The sequence below is a fragment of the Ciconia boyciana genome, chromosome 3 (genome assembly GCF_034638445.1).
Source record: "Ciconia boyciana chromosome 3, ASM3463844v1, whole genome shotgun sequence".
In the NCBI taxonomy this organism is placed as follows: domain Eukaryota; kingdom Metazoa; phylum Chordata; class Aves; order Ciconiiformes; family Ciconiidae; genus Ciconia; species Ciconia boyciana.
The window spans coordinates 106,285,716-106,300,679 of NC_132936.1; the positions used below are offsets into that span (position 1 = coordinate 106,285,716).

Here is a 14,964-nt window from a genome sequence, read left to right on the forward strand (position 1 = left end):
GCAGCGGCCCGGCCGGGGGTGGGTCGGTGCATGCAGCGCGGGGCGCACGCAGCAGCCTGCGGGACGCGGCCGGACGGAGGATCGCCGCCGCTCGCTGCCGCCGCCGCCGCCGCCGCGGGGGCCAGGCGCCGCCGCGGGGCCGCCGCCTGCCGCTCCGCCCGGCCGCGGGGGCCGGGGCTCGGCGCAGCCGGGCGCACACGTGCGCGCCTCTGCCGGCGCCGCCGCGGGGGCTGAGCGCCGCCGGGCGCGGGGCGGTGCCGCTGCCGCTGCCCGCCCGGAGCCGCCGGGCGCCGCGGGCGCACGGCGGGGCTCAGCGCCGCGCCGGCACCCTCTCCCCGCCGGCCGCGGCAGCGCCCTGTAATCCCCCCCCCTGCTTCCCCCCTCCCTTTTCCTCCTGTTTTCCCGTCAATTTGTTGTTTTGCAGCCCGCTCCGCCGGCGCGCTGGGAGCAGTCTCTCTCCCGTTTACTGGAGCCGCAGGTCTGTTTATCTGCTCGGGGGGCTTTTCCTCCCCTTTTTTTGCTGTCCGGCTCGCTCCACCCCGAATTTTGTCTAGTTGTAGCAACTCGCCTTTTTTTTTTTTTTTAATTATTATTGGTATTTTTTTCACGGGCGCCTCCCGTGCGTTTTTCGATTGCAGGTCCTCCTTGCAGTCCGGTTTTTAACTGCATTTTGTCTGCAGATCTTCCCTTTGTTTGCACACATCCCCTTTTTATTTTTAATTTTTTTTTTCGTTGTTGTTGTTCGTTGTTAAAGTCACTCTTTTTTTGGGGGGCGCTGTATTTAAACACTTAAAATGCACTGCTATCTCCTGAGCGTGTTTCTCACCGTGGATCTGGCCACCGTGGCTTTCAGCCTGTCTACCTGCAGCACCCTCGACATGGATCAGTTTATGCGCAAAAGGATCGAGGCGATCCGGGGGCAGATCTTGAGCAAACTGAAGCTCACCAGCCCCCCGGACGAGTACCCCGAGCCCGAGGAGGTGCCCCCGGAGGTCATCTCCATCTACAACAGCACCAGGGACCTGCTGCAAGAGAAAGCCAACCACAGAGCCGCCACTTGCGAAAGGGAGAGGAGCGACGAGGAGTATTATGCCAAAGAAGTTTACAAAATAGACATGCAGCCTTTTTACCCCGAAAGTAAGTCCTCTGTGTTTGTGCATGTGTGTGTAATTTTGCCCCCGAGGCTTGGCAGTGCCCAGCACCTTCAAATACCAGCCCCATGCATCATAGTCTGCCTTCTGTGCTCGGTTTGCTCTTATCCTCAGCATCTCTTAGGTGGTGGGGTATACACATGCCCGGGTGGGTTGGGGGGGGTCAGCTGTCCCCCCAGACTCGCGAGGTTTCCCATCCCCTTGGAAGTCACCCAGGAGTCCCTAAAGGTGCCTCTGCTTTCCACCACCACGTACCTGAGCAAAGCTCCCCCCCGGCCCAGGGTCCCGCTCCCTCCCCAGCACTGGGTTTAGCTCCTCCGCAGCCCCGTGTGCAGCCTCCAAAAAGAGCCAATATCTTTCCACTGCTGTTGTTTCCCTTGGAGTGTCTGGGTCGGGCAGGTTTCCATCTCTCCATAACTGAAAAGAAAAGGAGGTCTTTAAAAAAAAAAAAAAAGTCACCGGCTCCTCTTCTGTCTGCGCCCCTCCAGAGCATTGTCCCACAGACCGCTATTCAGATCGGTGCTCAGAGAGGACAGAGACATGGACATCCTCCCTCCTCTTCCCACTTTAACTAGCCTCGCGTTTCAGTTCATGGGTGCTTACATTTCAGGTACAGAAAAAGTTTTCCCTTCTGGGTAGCCTTGGTTCTTGGAACCTGTCTCAGCCCGTCTGCCTTTTGCTGTTTTTAACGACCCTCTGGTGATCCACGCCACGTTTTGCACCAAAAAAAAAAAAGGGTACAAATGCTCTGTGCTGACCAAATCCACTTAGAATTATTAATAATCATAAAGACGTGCCTTTTTGTTTTGGTAGTGAAGTTTAAGTGTATAGAAAAAAAAAAAAGAATAAGCACCGCACTCCCTTAAAAGAATCTAGATCATCGTCATACCGAGGAAAGTGAAATACCAGAAGCAGAAAATAACTTCACCGTTCGCATATCCAAAACCTAGTCCCTACTCTTTTCATTTAGCTTGCTTTTCTCTCTCTTCCCTCCCCCGCCACTTGATGCCCTATATACTTGCTGTCTGTTTTTGAAAAGCACATACCGCTTGCTTAAATAGATAATGCAGCCATCTTGGTAACTTTATCCTAGAGTTTCTAATTGCATTTTCCCCTTATTTATTTTTAGTTTAGCAAGTTGTAGCTTTGGGGCTTGCTCTGTCTTGTGTGTGATAGTCCTAGGATGCCAGCCAAGGTATCTGAACCCCATGCTCGGTGCAGCTGCCTCCCTTTCTTCCTTTATTCTTAAATGACAGCATCAGGTACAGGACATCCTGGCAGTCACAGCCACTTTATTATTGTAATTATGGCACCATGCATAATAGCCGTGATAAATACACTCTGCCCTTGTTACCCTCGGGGAAGAAATACTTTTTTTTTTTTTTTTTTTTAAATGTGTATTTGGAGCCAAGTGGGTATGAGCAGAGAGGTTCAGTATAATTCATAGCCATAGTGAGAACACAGAAATCATGCCTGTTTCCCACGTTGGTATGCTGTAGTATTTTGCTGGTGTTTTTGGTGGAAGTCAGCACTTTGTCTTGAGACCTATCAGATCATGCCCTGCGCAGAGGAATGAGCGCCTATGGGCAAAGGTTAGGAAGACCCATAGCAGTGCCTTGGCTTGAGGAGTTGACCCTGTAACAGAGAGTCTCCGAGAATTGTAAAACGCATCCATCCTGAGCACATCTGTCCTTTTTCCTCGCATGAGCAAACTACAAAGAACCAATAGTCCAAAATGCAGCCGCGTACTTTCCAGAAAATTAAAATATCTGTGGTGTGTGACTTGGATGGTGTTGACAAAAGAGGATCTATTTTTAAAATGTTGTCAGAGGCCAGATTTGTACTGAAGTATCGATAGAGGTTTTGGAAGAGCAAAGGAGATTGCAGGTATCTACCAACAGAGTGCATCAGACGTTTGGGATCGGAGGGCCAGTTAGCAGCAGATCCAGTACTACTGTGCAAGGGCTGTCGCTAACATCAGAGTAAGTAGGTTAACTGTTTTTCCACTGCTCTCTAGTTATGCTGGATGGAGCGAACCTTTCCAAAAAAGACAGAAAGGAAGAAATCGCTCCACCATATTTTAAAGGAAGAAATTGAAAGCGCAGCTCTGGCGGCCCTGGGCGCTTTCTCCTAGACATCTCGGAGTGAATTTTTTTAACTCTACAGTTTCTGCTGCGTCCGAGGGAGGCAGGAGGGAGAAGGGGATCAGTGTGAACGCGCTGGAGGTCAAAAGCTGCTGGAAGGAAGGCATGGGAAAGATCAGTGGTTCAGTTTTTACCACAAGTTGTTAGCATTCAGTAACTGACTACAACCCAAGTATTACAAATATGCTCTAATTATACTCATAGTCAGCAATATATCACTAGAGATCGCTGATAGGTCTTTGTGGGGCATTTTGTAAAGTTCAGACTAAATATTTTTAGCAATGAGGAGATTTAAAAGGAAAACTATAAGAGATATTGTATATACCCTAAGGCATATTTTGTCTTAAATATTATCCTTGGCCAACTGTACTGTATAAATACAGTAAATATGAATAGAACTGGCAAGATGCCAATCTCCTGGGATGAATTTTAGTCAAGAAGGTATTTATGGGATATAAATAATACTGTGTCAACATTTAAAGAAGAGATCTGATTAGTTTTGAATTTATTCATATTAATCTTTTCACATGCTGTTAGTTTAAGGCTCAAAGTAAAGTTATGCTAAGGTTTACTGATGGTTTGCACTGAGGAAGTAAGGGGGCATCTGGCATCTGGCTTGACAGTCCAGTTGAGGTTAAAGACACATCAGGTCAGAATATATGTGGAAATTCCGCGAGTCAGGGACTGCCAGACCCAAAACCAACAGATGTAAAAAGTAGTGAAAAAATACTACAAAGGGGTTTGGAAAAAACAAAAAGCTTTTGTCTGTCAAGCATGCCTGCCTGCGTTGTGCTCGTGACGGCATGGATTAGATACTGAAAGTTTGAAACTCTGCTAAGTCCAGTTGGCAGTCAGAAATTGCTTTGTTTTATGGAGCAGTTTAAAGAGGGAGGTGGGATATGGAAGCTGAGCACAACATCAGAGAGAGTTCTTGCGCATTCTGTGCCTAGGCAAAGTTACCTGAGTAGATGCCTAATACTGATTTCTGTGAAAGCTGGGTCACATTAGAAGTTTATTACTTACCAGTTCTTCATTGATTATCTAGGGCCTGATACTTAAGCTAGTTACTTACTTGAGGCTAGGTGATAATCGCCATTGCACTGAGAACAAATAGAAATTTAATGCCAGCACAGTTAAGGATTGCAAATTGTAATACTAATGCTTAACTGGGATACTCGAGAAAAACAGGCAACACGTGTATGCGGGACCTGGGGCCCAGTTCTGTCATCTTCATTCATGGCAATTTTTATCGCAGTCAGTGAGCTGGTTGGTACTGATGGCTTAAGGCTAATGCAGGTAAATTTTTAAGTTTTCTGCATTCTTGGAGATAGGTCTGTCATCACAGTTCTTTTGGGTTTGTGCCTGGTTTTGCATGGATTTTAAACTACTTTAGTATGAAGGAGCCACCACGGGTTCCAGCCTGCACTGGGTGGTATGATTAGTCTTCTCAGGAGCTCTGTACCATGAATATTGCTTTACATAGACTGTCATTCCGCTGAATATTCGCCTCATGAAAGACAACATTATAAACTGGCTGGGCACAATGACACGCTTCTACTTTATCAACAAGGACTCAATTTACCAGCAATTATACGTATGTGGGCTCCTTGTCTTCAGGGTACCAGAATTACTCGTGCAGGAGCAGCTGCGCTCCGCATCTGCCGGCACTGGCTGCATCATTACCACGACGTTAACAGCTATGGCTGCGCGGCTCGCGTGCGTTTGCATTTAGCAGAACACAGAACTTTCCGGATTTCCTATATTGTTAATGATATGGAAACAGTCTCAGAAGGAATACCTTATTTAAAACCTTCTAGCTGTGCTGGTCCTGTGGTCATGCTCTGGAGCACCTCTTGTAGGAGGCGTTCGCCAGGCTTACTCTCTGGTTTGCAGAGAGGACCTGAAGCAATGCAAAGGCTTCCCCAAGGAGAGATGTGGGAGGAACAGTTCCTTGCTCCTTGTTCGTGAATGGCACTTACTGCAGTCTTCCTAGGTGGTGATGAAAAAAACCAGGACATTGCAAATGGCTTTAAAAAGGGGCAGGGTGATTTTCTGGACAGTAGTCCTCTACATACTAAGAGGGATAATAAAATAACATGCTCTGGTGCACTAACCAAGGGCAGCTGAAATCAAAGAGAGCTCTCTTCTTCCACTCCCCCTCACATGGAGCAGATGGTGGGGTGCACCACGTGTGTTTCCTGCCTGCCTTCTGAATCACCAGCGACTTGCTGTAAGCAGCGTGCCAGGCTGGGAGCGGGGGAGGTCCACAAGCCGGTCTGGCATGGTACGTGGTCCCTGCGTTTCTTCCAGAGGATGAAGCCTACAGAAAAGCAAAACACCCATGACCCCCCTCTTTAACGCTGCAAGGTCAGAAGACCTGCAAGACAGAAAGGTAGGGCTATATTCCCGAGTCCTTTCCATAACCCTCCTTGAGTTTATCTCTGGTGTCTGTTTTAAAGAGGCACTTTCGCTCTAATTCGGTGAGTGAAAAGGTTAGATGTGCATCACTGCCCCCGCTGCTCCCCACCCCCCAGCCCGCTGGCAGTGTGAATGTTTTACAGTGCCAGAGACCTATCTGGAAATGTGCCCTTGTCTTCTGCTCGTGGCTGAAGATGCGCAGGGAGTGCCCAGAGCTCGTGCCACTCTTGCTGGCTCCACTTAATTGCAGGACTGGGTGTAAGTAGGTGACTGTGCGAAGAAAGCAGAGCATCATCTTCATTAGCTGCTGGTTTTGGTTTTAGCCTTGCTCATCCTTGGTGCATTGCGTGAGAACAGTAGTGGTCATCAGGATGACTGTGTTACTTTGAAGTTACTACTTCCAGCATTTTCCTGTCAGTTTGAGATTCCTGCCTGCACCAGAGCTGAGCAAAAAGATGAATGAGAACTCCTGGCTGTCATCCTTGGTGAGCTTCTTCAGCACGGCTCTGAAAACATGCACGGAGCTTCACACACATGAATGGACTCATTAACATTAAGGCTCTGCGTATGCCTAATTAGCTTCCTGAATTGGGGCCTGGTTTATGGCGCATTTTCAGGGATGAACAAAGCCAGACAGTTCAAATCCCTCTCGCTGTGTTGAAATCTGTCATTTGGGCATCAGAGCCCAGTGAGAAGGAAACGCTTTACAGGATCTTTTAGAGAGGAAAGAAGAGGCTCTTCAGTACCCCCTTGATCCCGAAGAAGGCTGACCCTGTTGGGCAGCTGGCTTCTTTTGCCTTAGCAGTGTCTGTGCTAGACTGCTCCTGTATTACAGATAAAGAGAGGAACCCTAGGGTATGGTGACAAAACAAGTCATGAGTGAAGACACACAAATGTTTCCGTTCCTGTTGTGAAACCACATGCTGCATGTTTTCAAGCAGTCAGTTTTTAGCTTGAGGATGATAACGCTCCCCAGGTATTATTTAATGTAATACTGTATCACGGATGTTTCTGCTGATTTGTTTAGACTAAAAAGTTTGGTTTGGTCGTTTGTTTAGGGAAGGTTTGTATCCTGCCTTCAACCACAGGCTGTTGCTTGTTTCGCTTTCAATCTGTGGTGTGGACTAGTAGGTGCCTAGCTCCAGCATCACTGTCGGTTGGCTTCCTGTAGTAGTCTATCCAAAGCCGCTATGTTTCTTCCTAAAACAGCTCCCCCACGCTTGTCCTTGCTGTCCTTGCTGCTGTTAAGTCACTGCGGCTGGGCACCCAACTGTACAAGACATACAGTTGCAAGGCGTAGAGGAGAAACTCAAAGATTTGTCTGTGACAAGAGGATGAGGAGCTGAAAAAAACCTTAGTGTGAAGAGTTGTGTTTTATCTCCTTCCAGTGTGACCAGTTGTTTTTGGATTTATGAATGACTCATGAGCCTGTTTAGTACTCTTAGCTCGAATGGCATAGGATCAGCCCTGGAGAAATGAAGTGCTAGACCTGGCTTCGTTAGACCTGTCTGGTGAGCAGGTTTTTACATGTTTTTGGTGCTCTGCAAGTTGGTCCAGAGTAGAGAAGTTGCCTCTTTGGGTAGCACAGCGTTCTCTAAACCAGCCAGGTTTTCCAAAGGGAACCGCGCAGCAGTTCATACATGCTGCTTGGAAAGCTCCTGGCTCCTTGTGGAGGAGGTCAGGTGGGATGAGTTTAGGCAGCAGCGCAGAGAGACTGCTCGTTCTCTGTGGCAAGACAGGCTCCACTGAAATACATCTTGTGTTGCTGTTTGGGTTCTCTGGCATCCACATTTGGTTTCCAGGAGATGCTAGACCTCACAGGCATCCCTGCAGCAGATTTATGGCTGAGAGTGCGGAGAGGATCTTTAGAACGTCTCTCCCTCATTCAGGTTTTAATTTGGACAATGAACAAGGGTTCCTTTTAATTTCAGGTGTGATGCTCATTGACATATACAGGATCTTCATTGTAGAGCTGAGCTTTTTCCCACTGAAACCTCCTTAGGGCAGGAGCCTCTTTTTGTTGTTATAAAAGACCTAGCACAGTGTGATGCTGACTTCAGGTTATTATAAATAACTGTATAAAGTATAAATGATAAGTTGACCTCATAGCTGACCCTTCTTTGAGCTTGGAGGTTGGACTAGATGTCCCTTCCAACATGAATTAACCTGTGATCCTCATAATACTACATTTTAATACAAGAAAAACAATGCATTGTGTTTCAACTTCTATAGGGTAGTCTTGATTCAAGTATCATCAAATTTCCAAGGATGTGTTGTTTTATGTCAGTCTTGGATTTGTCCCTCTGTTGTAGCTTTCTTGCACCAAAATGTTCCTGTTCTTCTCTCCTCTGCAACCATTTTTCTTTTACTTTTCTTGTGTGAATATTGCTTTTCAAATAAGCATGGTAGGTTGCATGAAAATAGACTACTGTATTACACTTCAGCAAAAGCTGTGGCATCGTTTTAGGCGAACAGAGGGGAGAAAAAGGGAAATGTTGTGATGCTGACCTTTCACTTTGCTTGTTTGGCTCCTTCCCACCATATCTAACCCACGCTGCACTGACAAATACCACATCTGTCTTGACAGGCGAGTTCACAAATAACCATTCATTCATAACTTGGAGTTGCTGTAAGACTCCTTATGCGTTGCTTAATCTGACAGTTGTGCATTTGAGCAGAGACTTTGAAGAAAAGACTTTGCAGAATGCCCGTAAGTTCAGTCTGACTTTGTGAAAACTAAGAGGGAGGTCTTGCGTGAAAGAGGATACTGTACTTAAGTATATGTGTGCGTGTGTGCATGCGTGCACACACGCGCGTGCATATATTTAAGAGCATTGAAACATCTGTTGTTGCCAAAGCCCAAATTGGAATGTTCTGGGAAAGATAATTTAATTTTTAGCTTCTGGATTCATTTCAGTGATGGTAATTTCAACACTTCCTGGGGAGAGTCTATCAGTGGTTATGTGCATCAAATGCAGCAGTAAATCTGTCATTCTTTCCATTTCAGTTTTTCAGGCTTACAACTTCGTTATTTTTCCCTATTTGGCTGGTCTTAGTATCCAATGTTTTCCCTGGCTTAATCTCTTTTAAACCCCTGCCTTGAATTTTAAAAGGCGAGCTAAGCCTGTTGAAGTTCCTTCTCCTACTTGTTTTTGTTTACGTATAGCATTTGCAATTCAGCAGCTAGCTCAGCTGAAATAGTGATGGTAACTTATCTTTACCATAGTGATGATTGAAAGATAGGAATCAGAACATGCTGGTTTTCGTTCCTTGGGGTGGAAAAAAAAAAACAACCCACAAAAAACCCCAACCCTGTGGGTGGACTTTGTACTCAGGAGGCTGAAAGACTAATAGATCTTAGCAGCACTGACTGTTTTGAAGTGGTCAGAGAGTACCTAGCAATCCCGTACTTGATGAAGACTTCTGTACAGTAATACTTATTAGTGCTGAGCCCACAGTTGTGTTTACAAATGATCTCCAATACCTCAAATTGTACAGAGAGTAGTCCTTGCTTATTTGAGGAGGCATTGTCCAATATGTATAAAATGACTTTTTTGGGGCTTTGGGCAAACAGTCATAAAGATCTTCTCTAGGACTGCCAAGATGTACGCTACGAAGAACACCACCTGCAGAACTTTCCATCTTCCAAGTGACATGTAAAAACGATGCAGCAAATTTACCCTCTTCAGATGCAGCAGTGGGTTGACATAATGGCATAAGTGGTTGGCAGGCACAGCGTGGTCGGGGTCTAGCATTCACCAGAGCCTGTGGCAGGCTACTGCTCCTTGTCCCACCTCTGCATGGTCCCAGGGGTGGCCCAAGTTAGCAAAGCTGAGAAGCGTCTCTGCTCCCCCATGGATGTCACGATGGAGGGGCAGTTCTGCCCTTTGCATCGCAATTCCTGGCCTTCATGCTTTGAGGGTTTGATGCAGGAATCGATCCAGTTGACTGGGTAATACCAAAACAGAGCACTTAATGAATACCTGGTAAGCAAAATTTATGGATGCCAGGGGTCAGGTCCACTGACACATGCAGTACTGGCAGTTCATTTCTTCATCCAAATGCCTACAGGGGGTATAGGGGATGTATGCCCTCGGGGAAGGACGAGTGATATATTGTATTCTCCAACATGATAGGATGTTTTAAACTGCTTGGAGATGTGTTGGATCCCTGCAGATCTTTGGTGTTCTCATTCTCGCCCAATCTCTGAGAGATCCAGCCCAGTTTTCTTGGCTGTTGTAGTTGGCTCTGGGCCTCCCTGGCAGAGCAAGGGCTGCATATGTCTTGTGCCAATCACTGCTCTATACTCAGATTTTTCCTGATGCACGCTTTGGAAATGAAGTAGCCACATTTCAACATTGAGGTACGCTGAAAGATGTCTGTACATTTCATTTGTTGTGCTTGTTGTGTGTTTACCTAGCATATAATGGCAGGCTATTGCAGCAGACATACATACATCTTTAGGTTTGTGAGTGAGGAACAAGTTCCAGCTTTCTTGAAAATAAATCTGCTGTTCTGATCTGGTGGTGTGATAGGAACTGAGAGGCTTGCTGCCAGGATATACAGTTTGGAAAGCAAGGGAGCTAAGGGAGCAGCTTCATCCCAGTTAGGATGGACTCGGAACAGATTGTTGGGAGTCTGAGCTTTCTCTCCCTCTTTGAATCTGGATTCCCCCATCCCAGCTTGCATTTCTCCCCAATGCTAGGAGCCATGTATTTGGAAATTTCACATTCCCCTTGCTAATCGGGGAAGAAAAGAGCCCCAAAAGGATCTAGAAAAAGAGATCTTTGTAAAGGTGGCCAGAGACTGAGTTACAACAATATCATGTGTCTGAAGGAACTTACCTCCTTCCAAGTTGGAGTCCTATTATTTACCCACTTTATTGGGAGACTTAATTTTCTCTGGCTGGAAGTGTATTTGTTGAGGTAGAGTCTGGAAAGGAATCTGCCTCATGCACACTTGCCACAAGGCCAGCTATACATGTGATACAGTCAAACCTTTCCATTTTTCTGCCTTTTGAGAGTATGTTCCCCAGATTAAGGGCCCTGGTCCAAAGCCTGCTGAAAACACTGGAAGTCTTTCCATTGACTGCAAAAGTCTTTGGATCAGGTATTAAGTGCCATTCCTTTGTTTCAGGGAACGGCCACATCTTCAAGATATATTGGGACCTATTACTGTAATGTGGTTCTTTCCCTTTTATTGAGTTGCCACTGGAGATGTTCTTCTGCATAAGGCTGTGCAAAAAAAAAAAAAAGAATCACTTTTAAAAATAAACACCTTAGTAGCTTATTGATAGAAGCATTTGATGGCAGATGTCATCTGTGAACAGCATATGGCAGCAATATGGCAAGAATTGCAGAACGCAGAGAAGGAGGCATGAGTTCATGTCCTGTACTTCTTAGGTATTCCACACCTCCCCCTATCTAAAATAAATGACCATCTGACTGCAAAGGTCTTGGCAAATAAACATGCCATCGTATATCTCTATCATCCTCCCTACAGCGAGTTTTTGTCTAGAAGCTCATCACTCCACATCCAGAGGCTTCTTACAAACACGTGCAAAATCAGACTTCAGCGCCCAGAGCAGGGAAGAATCTAAAGGCTGTGAATGAGAATGTGGCAAATCCCTGTGCAGTGGACTGTAAAGAAAGGTCAGGGCTAAGCCAACAAGGTGTTTTTATGTTATCAATAAAATCTTAAAAGTCAGTTCTAAATAGAGCTGGAGCCGGGAGAACAACTTCTGAAAGTCAATTTGCTGCATGATATATGCTGAGTTTACAAGCTGGAAAGCCAAGTAGTTTGAGAACAGGAGCTGTGCTTATAGCATGAAGGTGCATGTGGTTTTAAATAAAGCCTCTCTGACTTGATATGTCTCAAAGTGCCTCACAAAATAATGAGTTAACTTTTGAGGTATGTTTTTTGCATGGATGAAAAGTTGGAGCAATTTAATTTGGGTCAGTAAAGCCACTCCAGATTTTTCCTTGTGGTGTTGAAACTGGAGTCTGTGCAGTGATTGTTTAGGCAAGCACAACAGTCCTTGTGGCCGGGGTTTTAAGCAGCACCTAAAGGAGTGGTTCCTTTGTAGCCTTTGAGGATCCCAGCCTTTTATTCAGATGAAGCCTGAGTCAGGTAAATCTGCTTTGCTGATTAGAAATGTCCTGAATGCTGTTCTGTATCAAGTTTGTACTACTACTACTATATACTTTTCAAAGCCTGGGAGGACTCAACATCCACCACAGGTTGTTGGGTTTTTGTTTGTTTGTTTTTAAAAAAAGAAAAGAAAAAAGCCTGGTTTATATTTTATCTGTGGTAATTCCTGTGTCCTGTTGGGATGAGATTTGATCCCAAGCCATTTGATGTGGGATATGAAACCAAAGAGCTTGGTTCTTGTTTAAGGCAAGGTTACAATGTCAGAGTATAAAGTGCCTTAATGTAATGACAGCCGGACCTGCAAGCAGGTTTCTGATTGAACATGAATGTTGCCTTACAACTGAAGGAGATACTCATCTCGGCAGGCGCGAGATGTTCTTCTCAGGGTATAATGTTCCAGGTCTGTTCACACTCATAACTAATGACTAATTGCTATCATACTGTAGTTTAGAAAGGATGAGACTGACGTTGCTATAGGAGGCTTTGAGTTTTGGTAGAATGGACACCTACAGATTAAAAAAGCTGGAAGCCATCATGATGGTCTTCTGATCTCCCTACCTGCATTTTCCAGGCTATTGAGTTTTGCTGAATTAATTCCTTTTTGAAAGGGAGTTCACACCACTCTTGGTAAATTATTCCAGTGATTAACTACATTTACTAGAAACAAGCCTCTTTGTGTTTTAAGTTGTTTAGCTTCAAGTTCTAGCATTTGAATCTGGTTTAAACTTTCACTTGCTGTTTTGAAGACCCATTATCAAATTTGTGGGCATTCTGTAGGCACCTGCAGGAGAAGGAAGTTTTGCAGACAGGAACTGATCTGACGGAGAGCAAGCTGGCGTGGCTGCTGGAAGACCCTGCAGTGAGGCAGCCAGGAGCTCAGCATGGGCTGCTTTACCCGACTGAGCGTGTTTCAGATCCATAGACTGTGATCGAGCCACAGCTCTCTTAAGTTTAATATGCTGTGCTCCTTGAGATACTTCCTAGCCTTTTCAGTTACTCTCACAGTTTCCCTCTGAAACTCCTCTGCTTTATTCGTATGCTGCTGAGATTGTGGACAACAGTATTGGACACAGTATTTCAACAGTGGCTGTGCCGTTATCAAGTACATGCATTTTGCAGACTCTGCTCTAATTCAGTATTACACAGTTTATGCAGCTAATTTTGGCAGTAACTTTGCCAGGAGCTCTACAAGGAGAGGTAAAAATTCATACTTGGGTCATTATCCACCAGGGTCCCCCCCTCCCCAAGTCCTTTTCAGAGGTGCTGACTCTCAGGATGGAGTCCCCTACTCTGTAAGTATGGTCTAGTTTCTCTGTCCTGGAGTTGTATTTTCATATTGATTCTACTGACATGTACATCTTGATAATTCAAGATTCAAGTCACTGTATTTGTGATGCATCTTCTTCATTGTTTGTCACATCCATATCATTAGTTCATCTGCAGTTGGTTAATAATGGTTTAGTTTCCTTCTGGGTGATGGATAAAAATATTAGATAGTAGAGTGCAGTAAAGTGAGCCTTATGGGACCTTGTTAGAATCTGGTCTCTCAATAATGGTTTCCTGTCTACTATTGTATTTTGAGTCTCATAAAAACGCAAGGCTTTGATTCATTTACTGCCTGGCCATGTTGGTGTCCTGTTGTTCCTGTTTCCTAATGAAATCATTATGTAGCACCAGCTTAAATGTCTTGCAGCTACCCAAGTACATTATATTAAAACAGTTGTCCTATCAACAGGACTACCAGTCTTCCTCCCTAAGATCCTGGACCAGTGGGATCTGTTTTTCTTGAGCTGTTGTTGGTTATACTCCCTTAGTTCCTCTGACCTGATTCTCATTCCTGCGCTTTGCGTATTTTTTCTGGGAACAATATAAGGCTGACTGTATATGTGAGATAGCATGGGTTGACCTGTTTAGGCATTGTGTATTAGCAAATATGTTCTGCCTCAAATCCTTAAGATATTTTCCAGTGTTTGGGATTTATTGAAAGCCAGTTTTAATAATTTAGATAGCTCCTTGGACAGCTCTTCAAAAAGTCTTGATGCAAGTTATCTGGTCTTGCTTGTTTTACAATGTCTGATTGTAGTAGCTATTGTTTTAAGACCTTCTGAGTTGCTGCTGGAATAAAAAATACTTCTGTAGATAAAAAAGCCAGGCAATCATAAGGTGAAAAGATGATTATTATATTTCATATTTCTGTATCATTATTTCAACAGTTTTTATCTTGTAATGGATGAATATCACTGTTAAGCTTCCTTAGTACTTAAGTAAATCTCATCTTTAAGTTTCTTGGCCATGAAGCTGGCACGCCCGTTTGATTTTTCTCATCTGTTATCTGCAGTTCTTATTTTCTGATGTGTAGTAGTTCTCAGCAGCTATTACTTTCGTTTGTAATATATAGTTGCATTTTTTGATTTTATCTTCTTACGGTTGCATTCAGTTTCTGTCACAGACAGTTTTCTGACCTGAGTGGTCTTATTTGTTGATTGTGGAACTGTGTCATTTCTACCTGTCCAGCAAACTAAGCGTATGTCCATTATTCTTTCCAGTTTTCTCTGTAAACACTTCTGTCCAGTTGATTCAGCTCATCATTGTATTCATCTTTGTATGACTGTCTCCTTCATAATACTAAACCTGAATGTGTGCAGTTCTTTGGGACTTCTTGATTTTGTGCAGAACATGAGGTGATCACTTCTACCTAAGCTATGAATCTTTCCTGTTACATCTGGGTAACCGGAGCACTTCAGTTCCATCTTCAAGGTAAACTGGTGCTTAATTGTTGAATTGCCAGGGGCCTAAACTAAGGGGTTTCTAGAAACCAGCTGATCAGGGAGTTACCATATCTCAGCAGGAACCAGATATAAAGGTGTGGCCTGACAGAGTCGATTGCCCTTGTGCTGGTGGGAGTAGTGCCACCCACAGCTCCTAACTACAGAGGAGGAAGTAGGTGGTGATGGGTTATCTAGTGCTCGTATGGTTGGCAGCTCTTCCCTCAGAGAAGCAAGGGGCCAGACACTCCAGCTGTGAGGTTAGTTCTGTTGCCAGAAACTGTAATTTTGGAAGGCAAATAATGTTTTGGGGTTTCTTTTCCATGCTCAATAGCA

The 14,964-nt window shown here is 44.9% G+C and overlaps 1 protein-coding gene across 1 annotated transcript in view; it reads left to right on the forward strand.

Annotated features, from left to right (window-relative positions):
• Positions 1–225: 225 nt before the first annotated feature.
• The window catches only part of TGFB2 (transforming growth factor beta 2), a 66,875-nt gene continuing 52,136 nt past the window's right edge, over positions 226–14,964 (forward strand). Inside the window, exon 1 of the mRNA XM_072856964.1 lies at positions 226–1,137. Coding sequence (XP_072713065.1) covers positions 795–1,137 — 343 coding nt within the window. The 5' untranslated portion in view covers positions 226–794. The remainder of the gene's footprint in view (positions 1,138–14,964) is intronic.